At 42.4% G+C, this 21,193-nt stretch overlaps 1 protein-coding gene across 2 annotated transcripts in view; it reads right to left on the bottom strand.

The window, feature by feature from the left end:
* The window catches only part of LOC135255108 (synaptotagmin-7-like), a 124,625-nt gene that overhangs the window by 63,997 nt on the left and 39,435 nt on the right, over positions 1 to 21,193 (bottom strand). For both annotated transcript variants that reach the window (XM_064335865.1, XM_064335864.1), the window contains exon 2: positions 1,348 to 1,451. In XM_064335865.1, coding sequence (XP_064191935.1) covers positions 1,348 to 1,451 — 104 coding nt within the window. The remainder of the gene's footprint in view (positions 1 to 1,347; positions 1,452 to 21,193) is intronic.

Genomic DNA, 21,193 nt, shown 5'->3' with positions numbered 1-21,193 from the left:
GGGGAGAAAAAAAAACTCCAAATGCTGTAAATGCACTTAGATCAAACCTACCATGCTTACAAATGGAAAAAACACACACCCATCAATCACCCGCTCAATCTGTTTATAATGCCATCATAGCATTTTTAGGTGTTTCTTTGCAAACTGTAACCTGGTCATCCCATTTTTGTGGTTAACTAGTGGTTTGCGTCTTGCATTGTAGCCTCTGTAGTTCTGTTCATGAAGTCTTCTACAAACAGTTGGCACTGACGCACAGGCCTACATCCTGAAGAGTGTTTCTGATCTATCAGACAGGGGTTTTCATCATTATGTTAAGAATTCTTTGGTAGAGGTCTACCTTAGCCTACCAGGCCATATGTGATTTCCGAGCTCAATATTGCTCTTTTTCTTCGTAATGATGTGCCAAACAGGTGATTTTGGTAAGCCTACTATTTGGCCTTTGTTTCTGACAGTTTTTTCCTTATTTCTCAGCATCATAATGGCTTCCTTGACTTTCACTGGAACAACTCTGGTCCCCATGTTCACTTTAACCGCATGTGAATTATTTCATTACAAATCTAAAATTGTGGAGCTCAGAGCCAAATCAAGAGAAAAATACGTCTTTATTCCAGACATTATGGAGCTCACTGTATATATACGTGTGTGTGCGTGTGTGTGCGTGTGTGTGCGTGTGTGTGCGTGTGTGTGTGTGTGAAGAGCTATCAGGTAGAATACAGATGTAGAGGGTAAGTTTTATACAGCATAACACAAGAGTGGATACTAACTACGTCTGAAAACTCGATACTCATCTAAGCCAGGATATTATCATAATGTACTGTACAAATTAATTTGATGTGAAATTCTTTGATGTTCCAGCATTTTCCCTTCCATTATAAAACCTAAAAAAAAAAACATTATGATATCCATTTCTCCGTAAAAAGTCATTTAATGACATGATTGAAATCCTGCTGGGAAAGGACTGAGCTGAATGGTGCTGCACCTGTGCTGCATGGATTTGTGTACAATTTTCTGTACTGCGGTGTATGTGTGTGAGATCGTGCAGTGTGTGTTAATGTTATAATGTCGTAATGGGGCTATAAATAGTGTGAAGTGTATAGAATGCACGGTCGACTCTATTGATTGTAAAGCCGTGCATATTTCACCTGTGTGGCTGAGTGCTGTGTGTATGGCCACTGTAGGAAACCATGAATTGTGCTCAACTGACCATGCTGTATAGGTATGGGGCATGCCTCGCTAATTAGTGACTTGATGGAGGGCATAACCGGCCATCCTGGAGGTCCGTGTGCTTGTGACTGGCGTGACCGCGTGTTCAGGGGTGTCGCCTCCAGAGGGAGGCCAGCCACTCACCAGTTTGCGCTGGCACCAGCCGCACACGCCGCAGAGAGCCACCAGCCACACGGCGCAAACCGTCACCGCCAGAGACACCAGGAATACGCTGAGAGACACTGAGCCTGGAGAAACAAAGAGAGGGGGGAGTTAGAAAGTTAGTTCCTCCAGCTTACATTCTGCCACTCCAGACCGCCCTGTCGCACTGTCACTGTGTGCTACCCCAGGACCACCGACCTACACCCTCCTGTCACTGTGCTATACCTCACAGTTACACCGTAACCCAGTTGAATTCCCTCCAGTCATTCTGCTGCATCCTGATGGATCTGCGGGTCTCAACTTTCTGAAATCCAAAATGGCGCCCTGCATGTTTCTGTTGAAAAATATGCCAATTTCGCCTACTGTCGGCTTTTAAAAATCGCCAGCTTCGCTGTCTAAGCCAGGGAAGAGCCAGCGGAGCCGCTTTCGCTGAAATCCTTGAGATTTTTGGAGGCGGGCATGTGAGCGTGAGATTGATCCCCACTGTGATGGGGCTTTCACTCGGAAAGCAAACGAGCGCCAGAGGCCATTCAACTTTCCACTAGGACAAGCTCAAGTATTTTTAACTTCGCCGTGTCACAGCGCTATTTGTACAGCTCCCTGCACTCTTCTCTCTCCTGAAAACAACGAAGAGCAAGTTGCAAGTGACCCATTTGTCTCAGACCTGGCGCATGTGACTCGTGGTCTATGTTCTCATTGCGCTATAACCCAATTGCCCAATATCTCACAGTCACTGTTCTATAACCCAATTAAAGAATACCTCACAGTCACTGTTCTATAACCCAACTGCAGACAGTCGCTGTTCTATAAACCAATTGCCCAATACCTCACAGTCACTGTTCTATAACCCAATTACTCAATATCTCGTAGTTACTGTTCTATAACCCAATCACTTGGTACCTCTACTGTGGATTGATATAACCACCAAGAAGAAAGTACGGACCTATAATAGAAAAGAAAGGGGTTTCAAAAAAGGCACAAGTGAAATTTCTAACGATGCATAATAAATCTTGAGCCTATTTGTAGCAGGACCTGTATTGTTGTTCAAAAATGAACATACATTTCATCTAAGCATTTAGCAGACATTAATTCAAGGATTTTTATGTATATATGTATATATATATATATATATATATATATATATATATATAATCATTCAGGTCATGTGATCAGTGCAGAAATCTGCTGCAATTAGAACAAACAAAAGATATTGTTCATGTTGTCTGAACCTGGCTTTACACTCAGTGCCCACTTCATTAGGTACACCTGCTTGTTAACACAAAAACAGCGAATCGTGTGGCTGCAATATGTAAAGCATGCAGTCATGGTCAAGAGGTTGAGTTGTTGTTCAACCAAACATTAAAAATGAGCAAGATGTGAAATGTAAGCAACCGCTGACCGTGGTGTGATTGTTGCTGCTAGACATGGTAGTTCCAGGATTTCAGAAACAGCTTCCCTCCTGTGATCCCTCCTCGATTTGTACCTGTTACATGCTGGTGATTAGAAGAACCCCTTGCAGGTGATCTGTGCTTCTCTCCTCTACCTGTGATTAGGAGCTGCACCTTAACAAGCTGCTGATTGGCTTCACCTGCCGGTGGCCCTACCTAAGTCCTGCTGCAGCTGAAGAAGAGGAGATGTTTTTTTCTGAGCAGTTGGGTGGCTGGACTCTCCACAATGATGCAGACTTGTGGCGTTGTTTGGTTATTTTTTGTCTTTTTGTGTGGTGTTGGGCAGGGAAAGTTATTTTTCTTTTATGTGCAGGTGTTAGGTCAGAGTAGGAAACTGGTGGACGACTCACCATTCTTGTTTCCATCAGGAGAAAGATGATTACTTATTGTAGCCTGGTAGTAGTTACTAGTTTTATGTAGGCCCTGCTTTGGTCTGACCTGTTTTGTCCACAACTGTTTGTATGTATTGTGGTTTTTGGGTTTAGTTTTTGTGTGTCTTTATAATAAATGTGTTTGTTATAGTATATTGGGGTAAATTTATTTAGAACATTGATTTGTTTTGGGCACAGGGAACTGTGTTGCATTCCAATTCTTGTTGTCATTATTGTATTGTGGGAAGATTTGGGATGTAACAGTGCTACAGATGGTAAGGTCAGAATTTGGCGAAAACAACATGAAGCAATGGGTCAATTCAGCATTGTGTCAATTACGCTGCCTCCTGCTTTTGGTGTATTGGTGTGCGGAATGTTTTCTTGACACACATTAGGCCAATTAATACCAAGTCACCATTCAGATCCCCAAAAAAAGCTCACTGTTTGATGCCACTCATTCTTGATTACAGGGAAGAATCGCCAAAGTGACCCAGATGTAAGATGGCCGCTGCCAGCAAGGGCATTTCAATCCAAATTAATTGAGTGGAGGGAGGATCCATGCTCCCTCAATCCCTTGATCTTCCTCCCTCCAACGTAGCCAACAAAAAACATCTTTCCAAGTGGTGATATTGCCCAGAGTGAATCGCGGCGCTCCCTTCACTTCTTCTGACCTGTTTTAATTGATGCCATCTGTCTTTCCTGGTAGAATGTCGGATAGGCAAAAGTGTAAGAACTGTAGTAATGTTAACATTAGTTTATCAGCATGAAAGTCATGAAAGCTGTATTCTTTTTTGGGAAGAATATCTGAGTTCTGTTTGTTCTAAATAACCTTAGTTCATTTTGAACGTAGGTTACAGTCTCGATTCGTTTGTAAGACGGGTGCTTTCAAGAGCTAGCTAACGCTAGAATAGAAATGCTAAGCAACATATCAATGCATCGCCATACGTGTGGCCTCCATTTTGGCAGCTTGGCTTACTGTATAGGTTACAAACCAGAAACATAAGCAACATACACCAAGACCTAGGCTTATGGTGTTCAGTTTAACCGGTGGCATGCAATGTGCAAACCGACACAGATGTTTATGCCCACACCATCAATATCAATATTTTATTACAATTTACTCAACACTGCAGTCATTATTATTGCTCCTCTCGATAGGCTGTTTAGCTGAACACATTAGCTGTGTTGTCATTTTGATGTTTTGTCTCTCCCGTGTCTTGTTTTTTAAAATGTATTTTTATTTTTCATTTTTACAGGTTCATGTACACAACTACACACCTAGAATTTCCCCCAGGGGATAATAAAGCTTAAATAAATATTAAGACTGTTACTGTGCTCACTAATGTTGCATCTAAAATGTTCTGGGCAAGTGAAATAATGTAATGTTAGCTAGGTTTGTGAACTCTGGTTAGTTTTCATGCTTTGACTTTCACTTAGGCTAGTACTGCTAAGTTTACCTTGTATGGTTTGACATATCTGACTGGCTGAAACAAAAACTTAAGGGTAGGTCTTTGATGACACATGGTTTATACGTTTTCCATTATTACAATTTATGTAAAGGCGTATACAATGGTACAACGGGTTTGTTATCAATAATTAAGCATGTAGCGGGCAAAAGAAAATGATACATGTGCATTTATTGTTAATAAACACAGTTTATGAGTGAGTTTATTATAGGAGGGATGATTTAGCTGTTTGTGTTTTATTGAATATAAATATCAATCTGACGATGTCTTTCGCAAAGCGGACTAAACCCCACAAAAGCCTCATAGCTATTAAGAAATTGTAAGATGAGAAGATGAATCGATCGATATGGCTGAGGTGAAATTTAAGGATGAGAGAAAACCATGGTGATCGAAAAAATACTCTAGACTATCCAACTAAAAATAAAAGTCATTCATAAAGTTTGATAACACATTTATTAAAAATATAAATGTACATTGTTATTGTCTTTTGCAAGTAACTTTATGTGCTGTTGTAACAGTGGTTCCCTGCTCTGGTCCTGGGGACCCCCCTGTGTTTGTGTTCCAACTAGGGTTGTAACCCCAGAATTTCTGTTACTTTTTTAGTGGAAGGAGACAGGAAGTGACATGGTTGAGTCTGCGTACTCTGCAGGTCAGGTGAGCAGCAACATTCTGGATGAGTTGTAGAGTTCTGGTAGGGGAAGCAGGGAGACTAGCAAGGGGGGAGTTGCAGTAGTCCAGATAGGAAACGACCAGAGCCAGTGACCAGACCAGAAATGACCAGAAATGGCTAGGCTGAGAAAGAGCTAGGTTGAGTAGGTAGTGGGCGAAGTCTCCAGATTCTCCACTTCTAGTTTTGTGAAAGAAAAGATGAATTTACATGGATGCAAATTTTTCCATTTTTACAAAACATGAAAATTTGACCAGTTTTACCTCAGTTTATTATAATACTTTTGAGCAATAAAAACATTGACATCAAAATGACTTCTACCATTTTTTTGAAATATCAATTCAATTATCAAGGTGCAGGTATAGAAATGTTTGTCTATAATAATCTTTTTAACTCAGGGTAGCAAATCCAAAAAGTAATTTTAAATATAAAAGGTCTGCGCTCTTATTTAATCCGTCTTGGTTAAAAATAGAGGTTCATTGATCTAAAGAATTCAGTGACTACAGTCAGGAAAGATTCTCAGTCAGTGTTTTCAGTTAAAACTAGGTCAAAAAGAGTAGTGCAGCCCAGAATAACAGAACATTTACGGCTCATTGCATCTTATGAACAAATCTGGAAACTCTAGTGAAAGACCAGCCTATATTATAACATTTTGCAGCCCCAGGGCATGGATATGTTGTTTATTTTATCTTTATTAGCTATTTCCTATTTTGGTGTCCAAGCACCACAGAGACTGGTTTTTGACGTAATTCATGCATTGTAACTTTTACAGGGAAAATGCTTGAAACTTCTTAGCAAGCTGTTTGAAGTCACATTTAAAGGACAAAATCAAAACCATCTGTGAATTTCCAATTGAATGTTCGGTATATTCATTAAATATATCCCTTTACTTTTCCATTTCTTGTCAGATATTGATTTTTTATTGTCAATGCAACCTCTGAATGTGTGTTTCATGTTTTTTTCCATTTGCAATTAACAATCCAAATTCAACTGACAGCTGATAGCATGCAATAAAGGAATTCACAAGACACTTCTGAACAGAAAATACTTTGTACAACCACGAGAAAGGCAGCTGCCCAATATTGGACAGGCACGCAACTGTGCCATTTATACAGTCATCGAGCGGTAATTACTTTGAGTGCTTATCCTTTAGGTTTAAATAAAGGCATCAATTTCTGTGTTACGGGCACTTTACTGCCTTCTTACATGTTGGATGTGATCCCTCTATTAAGCCTGATTTCTCTGGCTTCTTAGTCCTTAGTAAAACAACCTGAGTGTTTTCTTTCTAGGATTTAACATGTTGTGATGCACAGAGAAAATCTATGAAAATAATAGCATTTTTTAATAATAAATAATTAGCTATCTTTTTATGGCTGCCATATTTAATAGATGCGTTCAGTAATATCCCTCTTTCAGAAGTCGCCAGGATGAATTATTTAATCTGAATTTCTGAAAGCAATTCTGGCAAAGTGGAGGGGGAGGGGGGGTGTCCTGTCACCAAAAAAAAAAAAAAAAAACCAAACAGCATGACCTGCCTCTAGGCCCAGCACACACCACTGGCTCACAGTAACTGTACTGTAACCCGACATCATCGTGCAGACAGTGCACTATATTACACTGGCGCTATGAAATAAGTTAGCAGCCCCATGCGACACAGCACTGTCGCTATCAAAGTGCTAGGCAACCCACAGCAAACAAGCTGCATCCCACGGCTGTTCAAGACGTTGATCTCTGAGTACCACCCACCGTGATATGTTACCGGTTGCGTTTGTTTTGAGCGGGGGGGGGGCGGCACCCCTGTTTAAAAACTCACTATTTTGGCTGGAGAGAAACTGTGCTGTCACCATAGCTTTGAGGCAGAGATACGGGAAAACATCTGAATAAACGGTTTCCAAAAAAATGGATGAGAGCCTCAGTCAAACACACACTTATCATTGTCAAAATGCCATGGTCTGTTTACTATTAGACTGGATGTGAAGTAAAAGAAAACAGAGGGGAAGAGGGAGAGAGAGAGAGAGAGCAAGTGAGGGAGGGAGGGAGGGAGGGAGGGAGAGAGAAGAGGTCCCAGGATATGAGTGTGAATGATTTATGGATATTTCTGGAAACAGAATGAGAGGGGTGGGGAGAGGAGGGGAGGACAGAGCAAGAGACAAAGAGAAGGAATGGTAACATACCTCTCTATTTATCACAGAAAGCCCAAAGTGAGGTATGTCAAAGAAAAAGGGAGGCCGATATAAATAGAAAATACAGTCAGTCTTTGTGGTTGATTGATACAGACCTATTACTGTATGTTAATTACATTGGTCAGATGAAGAACAACTGGAGTTGGTTCAGAAAAGGCCATTCGGACAATACATCCGACTAAATCAATCACTTGATGGTACTCACAGTACATTTAGCAGAATGCATATTTCTTTTTTTTTTTTTTTTGCTTGCGATTTGATTTCATCCATTGTGTTTTTCCTGCTTTTGTTAATTCATCTGCAGCACCAGCACAATCATGACAGATAAAAGCTCCTTTGGAATTTCCAAGAAGGAAAGAGAAGCACATTTCTATTCACGGTTATCTGCTTTTTCTTTCTTTTTGTCGTTCTCTCCTGAATTGAATTCAAAACCAATGACAAGTGTTGCCAAACAGCTTGACATAAACAATAGGTTAGCAATCCGCTCTTTCTTCAGCTCCCTTCCCTGTGTGCACTCCTCCTTTCTCATCCTACCTCACTCTCATGCCATCTCTCTGTATTCCACTTTCTTTCATTCTCTCTAATTCTCTCCTTCTTATTTCTTAGCTTTACAACATGACAGCCCACCCACTGCACACTTGCACAAACACGTATACGCACACCCACACACACACATGCACATGCACACACACATGCACAAACACACCTATACGCACACCCACACACACACATGCACATGCACACACACATGCACAAACACACCTATACGCACACACACACACACACATGCACATGCACACACACATGCACAACACACGTATACGCACACACACACACACACATGCACATGCACACACACATGCACAAACACACCTATACACACACACACACACACACCTCCTCCTTTTCTCTAAGCATGCTGGGAGTTTGGTGGCAGGGGGTTTCTTTTTCTGTTCCCTCATTGTCACTAGCAGAATAAATCGCCTTTAGGAACATGGAGTACCTCAAAATATGCCAGGTCCAAAAGGGTAGACATTCAGCACTTCACCTCTGTCTGTTCTAAACGACTGGCAGAGGCAGCTCAGGAAAAAAAATAAAAAAAATAAAAAGAATTTATTTAGAGATTTTTAATCTCGAAACACTTTACGGCAAAGGCAGGGTGCCCTCACCTCAACGACGGGCAAATACGTGCCACCCCCTGGGTAACATGCAGCAGCTGTTTGGTGCCAGAGCGCTTACCGCACTTCAGCTGAGGTAGAGAGGGAGGGATTATTAGGCCAATTAAACTGTGAGGTGCTTAGCTGGGCAGATTGAGATAGCTAGTTGGGGGATTTGTAATTACCACCATGAGCAGGACCTAGATTTAAACTCTCATATGGAAGACAGCACTGCATACAGCAGCGCTCCAGTCATTGCTTTGGGGTGCTGTATTTCTGCTTGGTCCAGAGGGAAGACTGTAGTGGCCTGACAAGCTAATAATACTTACTGTACACAACATGCAGCGGAACCTCAAATGCCTTATTATGTAACACACGGATTCTCTTTGTTATCATAGCTGGTGCAAAATGAGTGAACGCTACACAGAACTGAGCCGCATTTCCCATTGATAAAAAACTGGAAGCGAGTTTCTAGGGAAGTAGCGTAATGAAACAAAACAAAGGAAACTCATGTACGGTAGTTGAGCTGGGTAGTCAGAAGGTGCCTGTTCATCCGCAGACTGCTGCTTCCCTTTCAAGGTTCCCGCACTAATGCCATGTATTTAAGGACACAACAATAACCATACCTTGATTGTTCTGAACTTGCACTTAGCCCCATGTCCTTCTAGCTATTTTTGTTTGTCCATAGTTTCCGTTTTCTGTACACACGTACTGCATACTACATCCTGGATGACGCTAACAGTTGGTAATGTTTTCATTAGGGACACATGATATTTAAACTACGGGCTGATATTTATAGCTGATATTTGTCTGTGCATGTTGGCCAATATTGATACTGTCCTGTACATTACTGTATGCGTGCAAAGTACAACCAAGTTTCCACATTCATGGAAGAAATAAATGAGCACAAATGTAGAAAACTTAAAGGTAAAATGTAACCAATTACATTTGTAAAACAAAATAATTATTTACTATTATGCAAAGAGCATTATTCTAATAAGCTGTTGAGTCTTTATAGCTTTGCTGATGAATTGGCTTATAAAAATAATAAATGAAAAATAAATAATGATTACAAGTGGCTCAGACGACTATAATTAGGCTACTACTGGAGCATAATATTTTCACCTTATTTACATCAAATGTGTTGCATTTATGGTGTATGTATACATTCAAATAATTTCATTTTATTCAAGGTCCCATGTCTTAGAAATCCTCGTTTTGGCATTGATTGTGCAGTGTAGCATGGAGAAAGCCCACGCAGACATGGGGAGGACATGCAAACTCCACGCTGAAAGGCCCAGGCCAGGATCATGCTGTGAGGCTGCAGTGCTACCCACCGTGCCACCCCCACGAAAAAATATCACCAGGCTAAACGGTTCGTCCAGAATCACCACCAGTTTCTGCCTCACAACTGGGCTCCTGTGAAAACAGCCCATCATTTTAAAATTATGTTGTTCACATAAACCCGCCCATCAGCCTCTTGTAAGAACAGAGTAACGCCCACCTTTCCATGATTTAGCATCTGCGACTACAGAGTATAATTGCGAGCAAACAAGCAAGCGACTGAAACTGGACACGCTAAATGTGCTGTGTCAGGTTGTCAGTCAGCAAGTAACTCACTGTGCAGCCTTCTAAAGGAACAGAAGGTCTGGAAAAGGGGGAGCCAGTTTATTCTGCAGGACAATGACGAAGGAGCTACAACTAGCAATCAATCTGTCAATTGATGCTCTTCACAGCTCTCGAGCAAAGTAGCCAGGTGTGCTATTGGTAACCTACAGTTTGCCATTAGATATAAAAAGGTTTCCTGCAGAGCCCCTGATTCTTAAATCGGTGCTTGCTTGTCCTCTGGGGCTTTAAATTTGAGATACGACTCCGGCTCAACCATATGGCGTGCCGGTTGATTTACGGACGCCATGTTTGTTCGTTAGCTTTTCCGGGAGCGGGAGTCCGGGCAGGAGATGGGAGGGGCGCTCGTGTCATTCCCGGTCGGTTAATCAATCAACACGGAGCATGTGAAAAACATTGTGCGACATCCACCCGAAATGGCCAGTTCAGCTGGAAGGGGATGGCAGCTCACTGGATTTATATATTTTCAAATTGTTTTGCAGTATTTTTTCCCTTAAAAACCCTCACCAACAGGTTTGGAAGACCTTGTGGAATAATATGAAATTTCCAAAAAAAAGTAGTATAACAACTTTTAAAAAGTTCTCTTCACTTACGAAGTTACACAAGTTCCGAACAACTCCCCATTCCCGAAGGGCTCGTATCTCTGAGGTGCTGCTGTGGGATTTCCCAGGGGGGTCTCCTATTCAAGTGCCGTACTAACCGAGCCCAGCCACGCTAAATTATAGCCATCAGACAGGAATCGGATGCAGGGTGGCCGCAGGTGTAAGCTTGAGGCGAGCTGGTATCTTGAAAAACAGTATGAATATATTTCTGCTTAGTGTTCCACATAACGCCAAGTCGGGTCCAAAGCCAGGCCTTTACAATAGAGCAGGGTTGCCAGATTTAGAATCTGTGAAAACTGGACAACATTCACAGCTGGAAGCTTAACCAAGCTTATCGCAAACAAGGTTGGGGAACTTCAAAACCAATGGTAGACCGTGGTTGGGTGGGGTGGGATGGGTACAAACTAATGGTACCACAAACTAATGGTCATTTTTTCAATCAATTACTCAGACCGGATGTCATGTTTCACAGTTGCTACCACAAACCGGACCTGTACATATAATTTGAAAACGGACGTTCTGGTCGAAAACCGAGCATCTGGCAACCCTACACCAGAGCAGCGCACATGTCTTTTCCAGATGGTGACCCCAATGCAGTCAGCTGGTAACCATCTGATCACTCTCCCACAACAGGCATTGAGGTCCTTTGACATCATGGTCTGAGGGATTCTTGCTGGAAGACAGGCTGCGTTGTTGGCCTAATGACCGTACGCCACACTCTGATATTACAAGTACATCAAATCTTACATCTGTGATTTTCAAACACCCTCTAGATTAATTGATCATAGTTATATTTGTGACAGACTGCAATTAGATAATAATCTAATCATAGTCTAGTCATACTCTTCTCCTCAAATGGTTCCATTGATATTTCCACAACTTTTCTTCCACACACAGGAGGTATTAACATTTCCCTAAGGTCGGTTATCATTACTAAAATGTCCTCTGAAAGGCTGGTGCCTGCACCTATTTGCAGTGATGCTCCCCAGGTACTGCAGCGACAGAAACGTTTGCAATGCAGGCCTCTGGCCATCCCCCCCCCCGGGTTCAGTTCATCCCTTGTTACCGAGGCCCTGCCTTTGAGTTTGCAGAGAGCGCGCTGCTCAGCAAGTCAGCAGCCGGCAGCTGGAGTCTGCCGGGCGGGCGGCCGGCGGGGCGATGCCGAGGCACGTCCTGTCTTCGGTGGGCGGCGCTGATTGCCGTTGATAACAGGGAAGGACTCCCGCGTTTGACACTGAAGGTCGGGACAGAGGGGGCTCAGCGCAAGCTCCGCGACCCGCACCGTGCGTGGGGTACGTGATAACCACACGTTACAAAGCATTACTCATTTGGATAGAAATTGTCCTCATCCTTGACGGAGCACATTTTTACAGATATATCAATTTGCAGAGCTAGACATGCAGTACAGATATTCAATTTGCAATATCTGCCCTGTGACTTGCGTGTGTGTCCCTTGTTACCCGAGGTTACAATAGTAGCTTGTTCCGCTCAGGATTAGCATCTGAAACTCTGTGGCTACAGCTTTTTCTCTAAACCACTCTGTCATAGTCCTGCTCAAAGGGTTAGTTTTCTTTTGAGGACAGAGGAGAAATGACCCCACATTAGGATGGATTAGCTATGCCAGTGATGGTTGATTTCCCCATGGGGAGTTGTGCCTGCTGTCACACAGGAGACAGATCTCTCTCACGTCTGAGAGAGGAGAAATGGATGTGGGAGGGAGAGGCAGGTGACAATATGGAACCGTCTTTGCTGAAACCAGCCTGAGGAGGTCTTCTCATGTGGAAATTCTTTGCTACAGAGAAGCAACTAACCATTCCAAACGCTGCTGTCGGCTGAGTCATGTTCATGCTCAAATCGCAGATGAGTCAAAACGGGAGAATCTAAATATGTGTATGCATATCTCTGATATAAAAATACTTACTTATTTTTCAAGTTTTTTTCTTTATTATACATGGTTAGATCAATGGTTAGGTGTGAACAGAAATGATGCTCTGCTGTATTTATGAGTGTGTGTTGGAGCATGTCTGTGTGTGTGTGTGATCCTGTAAAAATACTGTAAAAATTTGGACATATTTCCCTCATAAATGGCACTGGATACACTGAATTCCGATGCTGCTTTCCAACCGATATAATTATTTTTGCTAACAGCAAGCTTATTTACGTCGCAACTAGCCTGGTAGTCTTTCAAGCTGGTCAAAGCTACCATTAGCCAGCAAAGAGATTAAAAGAAAGTAAACAAATAACATTAAAATTAATTGAAATTACTACTGAGAATAGCAACAATAAACATATTCACAGCGATATATATACAAATATATACAAAATAAAAACAGATTTAACAGATAACAGCAGTTTACGCATGTGAATGGTATCAGGAAATGTAGCCTATATGTGATGTTGTAATTATGCAACACTAACCACTTAGCCATTAGCAATTATTAAAAAATATTACACAAAAATTTTTTAGATTAAAAAAAATGTGTGAAAAGCATTGATTTTTTTCCTATACAATTGTCTAAAGGTCATAAATTATTTTGAAGAAATTAGGAAATACCATTCATTTCTTCCATACAGTAGGTTGTCTATTTTTTGACCCGGAAACCTCGAAAATGCTAAGGAACCTGTCGGGAATGATGCCATGACTTCTGAAGGCCATAAGCACCCTGGAAAGGTATTAACCATATTAACAATTTTCTTTGTGAAAGAATACTTTCTGATATCAGAGCAAAACTGACTAAAATTACTTGAGCTAAATTTTGCCCATTCCCCCTGTTCTGCTGACATAATCCCAAAATATCATCTGTAATACATTAGTATTTATAAAATGTCCCTTGAGTTGTACTCGATATGGTTTGCAATAAATTCCAGCAGACCAGTTTGCAATTTTCACCGCTTTGTCTAGATCATGATGGATCCTGCATATTATTACTTCCGAGTCTTTCAGACCAAGAATGTTCTAATTTCGCTGGCCCTCCCCATAAAATAATCCAAACATGAGCTTATTTCCCGCGTGCACGCTTCACATTCATACATGCGCACGCAGGGTTGATAAGATTGAGTGGCGACGGAATTGCGAGGGAGAGATTGCTTTCCCCGGTGGCGCTGGTGTCAGCGTTGGGGAAGTGATTATCCGGTGTTTTCCAGTCATTACGAAAAAGATGGTTTCCACCTGAGGTAGACAGACGGCAAACGGCAAGATGTTAGGCATAACGGTTAAGGTCTTGGGGAAGGAGTGAATTCATCAAAACTGCGGTTTCCCATGTGGGTGAGCGGACAGCCCGGTTCCCCAGGGGGGGGGGTTGGGGGGTGGGGGTGGGGGTGGTGGCGGGTAGCAAACTGTTTATCAGACGAGCCGCGTCCACCGTCAGCGCACCTGCCACAGAGGCTTCCCACGATGGAGCTGACGCACGCGGGGCAGAGCCTCCCTGCCCGCGTCTTCGCCGTCGGCCCGCCTTTGCCGACCGCCATCTTTCCCCTCGGTCAGGATGATCCACGGCCGCCGGGCTCGGCCTCTAAACGCCGGCCCCCCGGACGACCGTCGTGACCTCGCCCCTTTTTTTTCATTCTGCTCCCGGTCCTCTTGATTGAGGCGATCGCGTGCTCCTTTGGCAAGGCGTGGCCGTTCAAACTGAGCTGACTGGTTCTGCGGGCCCGGCCCCGGCCTAAATGAACGCGCTCACTCCCCTCAACATCACTGACTTACACAACACGTCGCTTTTCCTTTGTGGCTCAGACAAAGCCCAGGTGCCTCGCCTCTTTGGACCGGGCCGCACCGCGCTGAGGGCGGCAAGTAAAATACCCAGCGTCTGAGGGTTCGGTGCCCTGGGTTTTTTTTACATTTACCGTTCCCCCCACTGCAGTGAGGGAGAAGAGGCAGAGGAAAGACCCCGTCGCGGTCTAGATGTAGCTCTACCAACGGGGTGCGGCTAACGCTGCAGTTGTCAGGCAGGTGCTGAGCACAGGCCTATAATCAGAGTGATGGGTGGGATGCAAAAACTAGCCAGCTGCTCTAACTGGATCACACAGAAGAGCCTTTTCCCTCAAAGGAGACCTGTTCCCTATCAAAAAAGACTGGTAGCCTAAGTCGTGATGTCTAGACTTAAACTTCTTGGCTCTGGGAATTCTTGACCTCGGCCGTGTAGTCTGATGGACCGCCTGGCCACAAGACACTGACAGCACCGACTACCCCCCCGACTTCTCCCTCCACCGCAAACCCCCAGGTGCCAGTGTTTCAGTCACGGCTAATCAGACATCAAATTCCCAGCGAGCGAAACGGACAGGCGAAGCTGCACTCTGCCCCCTCTCCGCAAGCGGCCCGGGTTCTGAGGGGAGGGCCGTCACGCTCTGCCCCGAAAGCGGAAGGTGCGGGGACCTGGCGCGGTCGTCACCCCCCCGACCCGCTTCGGCGGCTCTCCCCATCTGTCGGGCGCTTGCCGGGGCAAACCTCCCACACCGCGCTAACCCCCGCCCCCGAGCCGGCAAACCCTCGGCTAGCTCTCCCCCCCCCCCCCAGATCGAGAACCACCCCGCACTTCACCGCCCCCCCGCCCCCCCCGCCACTCCCCCCACCCCCTCCACGACATGCCACCGCCGCGGTCTTGCTGCGCCCGCATCTGTCACATTCTCCTACGTCTTCGGCTGCCGCCCACCATCTCTCGTCTCCGTCTCTCAAAAATCTTCTCCTTTTTCCTTTTTTAAGATTTCGCCGTCTCCCTCCTTAGCCCACACCGTGTCAGCCCGGCCGCCTTCGCCTTTCCCTCCTCGAACGATTACACTTTCTAAACAGGAACAATTAGGCTCCTTATCCAGAACAGCAGCTACCATCTCTCTCCCTCCCACTCGCCATGTCTTTACTGCCTCCCCACCTCCCCCCCCCCCCCTTCACACCCCCCACACTCTTCACGTTCCCCGAGACTACAAGGGTAGGCGGAAGATGCGGCGTGAGAGAGAGGAGAAGAAGCTGAAGTTCCTGTCGCTCATTTTAGCCTGGATTATTAAAAAAGCTTTAGCGATAACGCAATTAAAAGCTGACCACAGACAAAATATATTTGCAGACAGAACCCCCCCACCCCCACCCCCGACCAAACAAATAAAACAAAATATATAAATATATATATAAATATAGTCAGTGCACCATTTAGTGCTGTCTCCTCTTAAGGCATTAAAAAAATATTCTGAGCATACATGGTGCTGTTGAACAGATATTTATATCCTGACAGCCGTACAAATGTGGACAGGCTCATGTGCATTGATTGTGAGGGCAATCTCCACAGAGAACTTTGCTCAGGGGCACAGCAGCACTGTTCAACTGTGGATTTGAACCCGTGAACCCTAGCATAAATAAGCGCACTTGCCCAGAGGAAGACTGGGGAAGAATGTTGACAAAAGGGCTTACCACAGTAATAAAGGGGAAAACATGCTGTCCTTTTCTTTTGCTTTTCCCATCTCTGGTACAGAACCACAGACCCTCACACAGTTCCAGCCTGCATTCAAGAGTACTTTATCTTTCACTCACTCTTCCTACGGGAAGCATCAATATTATACACACACATATAAACACACATGCATGCACATGCACGCTCACACACACTATATACAGTGCAGTCTGTAAGTATTTGGACAGAGACCTTTGTTGTTTTGGCTCTGTACTCCAGCAAATTTGTTTTCAAATAAAACAATACATGTTAAGTTAAAATGCAGACTATTTAATTTGAGGGCATTTACATCCATGTCAGGGGAACCATGTAGGACTTAGTCTTTTTTTCCATAGTACCCCATTTAAGGGGAGCAAAAGTAATTGGTTGCAAATTCTTTGTATTTATTGACTGTCAGATGTCTGTGCCCCATAGGCATTCCTTGACACTGGATATCGTATCTGCCCTGGTGATGCTCTCCCAGGCCTGTACTGCAGCCATCTTCAGCTCTTGTTTGTTTCTGGGGCATTTTGTCCTCGGTCTCATCTTGAGCAAGTGAAATGCATGTTCATATGGATTCAGGACCGGTGCTTTACGTAGCCAGTCATGTACATTACACTTTTTGGCCCTCAAAAACTCCTTGGTTGCTTTAAAATATGTTTAGGGTCATTGTCCTGTTGCAAAGTAAAATGCCCTCCAATGAGTTTTGAGACATTTGGTTGGATCTGAGCAGATAAGATGTTTCTGTATACTTCAGAATTCATCCTGCTGCTGCCGTCAGCAGTCACATTATCAATGAGGACAATTGAACCAGTTCCAGTGGCAGCCATGCATGCCCAAGCCATAGCACTACCTCCATCATGTTTCACAGATAAGGGGGTGCTTTGGATCATGCGCATTTCCTATCTTTATCCACTCTCTCCTCTTTCCATCACTTTGGTACAGGTTAATACTTGTGATCTGTGATCTGTCCAAGACTTTGTTCCATGCACTTTTTTTTTGTTGCAAACTCTAACTTGGCCGTTCTGTTCTTGAGACTTTCTAGTGGTTTGCATCTTGTGGTGAACCCTCCAAGGTCATGCTGGTAGTCTTCTTTTTAGAGTACTCTTGGACACTTCTACGCTTACATCCTGGAGAGTGTTCTTGATCTGTTCCGCAGTTGAAAGGGGTTTTATCTTTACGATTGAAACAATTTTTCAGTCACCCACAACAGTGGTCTTCTATGTTTTACCAGGTCATTTGCTATGGCCGAACTCACTTCTTGCTTCATAACAACGTATCAAACAGTTGATTTTGACTCAACCAATCTTTTGGCTACGTCCCTGATCAATTTATTGTTATGTTTCAGCCTCATGATGGCCTGCTTTCTTTATTATTTTTTTCATTTTTACCATTCTTGTGCATGAACTAATGGCACTAAGACACACAGCTGGCCAAAAAACAGTTGAACACCCAATTGTCCAATTACTTTTGTGCCCCTAAATTTGGGGCACTATGTATACATAAGACTGTAATTCCTTCATTTCTGGGGCTGGGGTACAGAGTGAAACATTTTGTCACTGTCCAAAAATACTCACAGACTGCACTGTGTGTATATCATAGATCAATGTATTTGTTCTATGCAGGATCATTTGTGTGCATGTGGGGATACATTTTATGTGCATATTGCCTTTTAATTTTAAATTAAGAAATAATATGACTTCAGGGTGAGTGTGTGTACATTGTAGTTAGCTATATTTTAATTGAGGCACATCATTCCAACATGCAATAATTTTCAGAGTGCTAAGGTATTAGCTACGTAGTTAGTAGCCATTATGGAGCAACACAAAAGTGTTTGTATTTTCATGTGGAATTTAATAAATGTTTAATGAATAGATTAGATTGGTTGAACATGCATAGTGCCCTCTAAACTCATTAAACTTATTTATAGCCTTGATAAAGATAAGAAAAGAAGGCTACATAAAATAAATAATATACATTGTCATGAAAAAGTATTTGCCCCCTTCCTGATTTACTCTGTTATAGCATATCTGTCACACCGAATGGTTTCAAATCTTTAGACAAAATGTGACATTAGCCAAAGAGGACCTGAGTAAACACAAAAAATTAATCAAACACCCATGTAAAAAAGCACTTTCCCCTTAAACTTAATAACTGGCTGCACCACCTTTAGCAGCAATAACTGTAACTAAGTGACAAGGCCACTCCAAAACTTAAATTTTGTTTCTTTTCACCCATTCAGATAAGGACTTTCTTTTGTGTTTTGGATCATTGTCTTGCTACAGAACCCAATTATGCTTCAGCCTCAGGTCATGGACAGATGACCAGACATTCTCCTTAAGAATTTTCTGGTACAGAGCAGAATTCATGGTTTCTTCAATAACAGCAAGTCATCCAGGTCCAGAGGCAGCAAAGCATCCCCACACCATCACACTATCACCACCATGTTTGATTGTTGGTATTATTTTCTTACAGTGAAATGCTGTTGTTGCTTTACACCAGACATAATGTCATCCAAAAAGTTGCACTTTTGACTCACGTGCCCTCAGAACATTATACCAAATGTCTTGGGGATAATCGTGCAAAACAAGCATTGATGTTTCTTTTGGTTTGCAGTGGTTTCTGCCTTGCTACTCTCACATTAATACAATTTTTTCTCAGTCTCTTATTGTAGCATCATGAATACTGACCTTAGCTGAGGATAGAAAGTAGTCTGTAGTTCTGTGGATGTTCTTCTGGGATCTTTTGTAATTTTATGGATGAGTTTTTGGCAGGCTGGCCACTCCTGGGGAGGTTTACCACTGCTCCAAGTGTTCTCCATTCGGAGATAATGGCTATCACCATGGTTCAATGGAGTCCATGGGCCTTAGACATGGCTTTGTAACCCTTTTCAGACTGATATATTTCAACAACCTTTTTTGCCTCATCTCTTCTGGACTTTCCTGCGGTTGTGGCATAGTGTGCTTGCAGAAAATTTGATGACTACTTCACTCTGATGGTACAGTTCAATACTGTGGTGTAGATCCAACAGGGCTGGCTGCAATCAAGGGGGAAATTAATTTTTCACATCAGTGATATGGGTGTTGGTAACCCTTTTCATTAAATAAATGATGTAATATTTTAAAAAATGTGTTTTGTGTTTACTCAGATTTCCCTTTGTCAATATTACATTCTGTCTAAAGAGCTGAAACCACTCAGTGAGACAAATATGCAATAATCGAAGGAAGCAATCAAATCAATTCAAGACACTGTACATAATAATCCATTTCCAGGCTCAGTCTTTACTATTGCCTGTTTCTATGTAACACAATTGTGTGTTTGTGGATCATTGATGTTACATTGTTGTTTTGAATCTGTTGGTCCTGGGACTTTAATTAAGGTCAATAGAATCAGAGACTCCAGCAAGTACTAACACATATTAGGAAATACACAGGTATTCCTCCAGGAAGCTCAGAGTTGGCCACGAAAGATCCAAAGCATAGCTCATATTATTATGAAGCAACAGGAGAGCAACCTTGGCAGTGATCAAAACAATTTATTTAAGTGTTAAAAATTTCTATGGGCCAAATGCACTCTAGAGCAATCCCATAAGCTTTGAATAGGTGGATGTGCAACACATTGTGAACGCAAGGCTTAACCAGACACAAGCACTAGCACTGTATGGTCATCTATTTTTTTCCCCTATTGCTGCCATTTTATCCTTTTTCTATTCATGTTTTATTTTTATTTTTTTGTGAAGTATTTGTCGTCGTGTGTTTTTATGTATTATTTGTTTTGATGAACTCTGCACTTTTTAAATTCCAATGTGGTGATCACAAATGCCAAATAAACTGACTGAAGGACGCTGTCAGTGTATGCAGTGAATGGAGGAATGGTCAAAGGTCAATCTCAATATATTCAACAATCTCATAAAACACTATAAAAGATGACTAGTGTTATCTTTGTGAAGGAATGGTGCACAAAATACTGAAAGCTGGGGTGTGAATGATTGTGTTAAACAAATTTTTGTTTTTTGTTGTGCAAGCATATTATTAAAAAAATAATAGACTTCCCTTTTTTGAACGTATAATATATTTAGCTTGTGTATCTATATTATTTATTTGATACAGCATTCTTTGTTCATCTCTATCAAAGGTGTTTCACAAAAGTTTAAATACTAAGTAATTCTTATGCATATAATAGACAAACACACTGAATTCACAAATTATCATTAAAAATATCCAAGTTCACTTAATTACCTATCTACCAAATAACAGTGTTTGAAAAACTAATTTTGTGACTTCCATTGGCACCAAACATATGCAGTGATTATCAGATGTATTTAGAGGTAACCATGAATTTATACTTTCCTGCACCTCTGACTGTGGGTAGGAAAACTGTAAACAAAATTTAATTCCAACTGAAAACAGAAATGGCATCATTGCCTCTTGGTATTTTTTATTGATATTGATATTTTTAAGAGAAATCTAATGATCTAAATTAAATGTGCTTTTATCTTTTAATTCTATTTTTTATATTTTCTGCCATCTTATTGTTCTTAGTATTTTATTAAATAAAACTCACTTTTTATGAAAAGCACACAGAATGGCACTGAAGCGTTCAAAAAATAAAGTATATTATTATTATTATTATTATTATTGGTAGTGTGGATGGAATCTGGATGCCAAAGACAGGAAGTTTTGTATCTAGGATCTGACTTTTGTTTAGCATGACACCATTATCACACACGTCTGCATCTGTGAAATATTCCGATGAGTTCAACCCCAGACCACCATTGGCCAGGGCAGCCGTGCGTCACAACTCCGCTCAAAGCTGGTGTATCTGACATCCTGATACCAACCAAACTGCCTTCAATGCTCTTGGACATTGCTGCAAACAAATCAGCTCCCCTACG

The sequence above is a fragment of the Anguilla rostrata genome, chromosome 5 (genome assembly GCF_018555375.3).
Source record: "Anguilla rostrata isolate EN2019 chromosome 5, ASM1855537v3, whole genome shotgun sequence".
Classification (NCBI taxonomy): Eukaryota; Metazoa; Chordata; class Actinopteri; order Anguilliformes; family Anguillidae; genus Anguilla; species Anguilla rostrata.
Note: the sequence above shows the minus strand (reverse complement) of the source record. Positions and strands in the feature narration are given on the sequence as shown.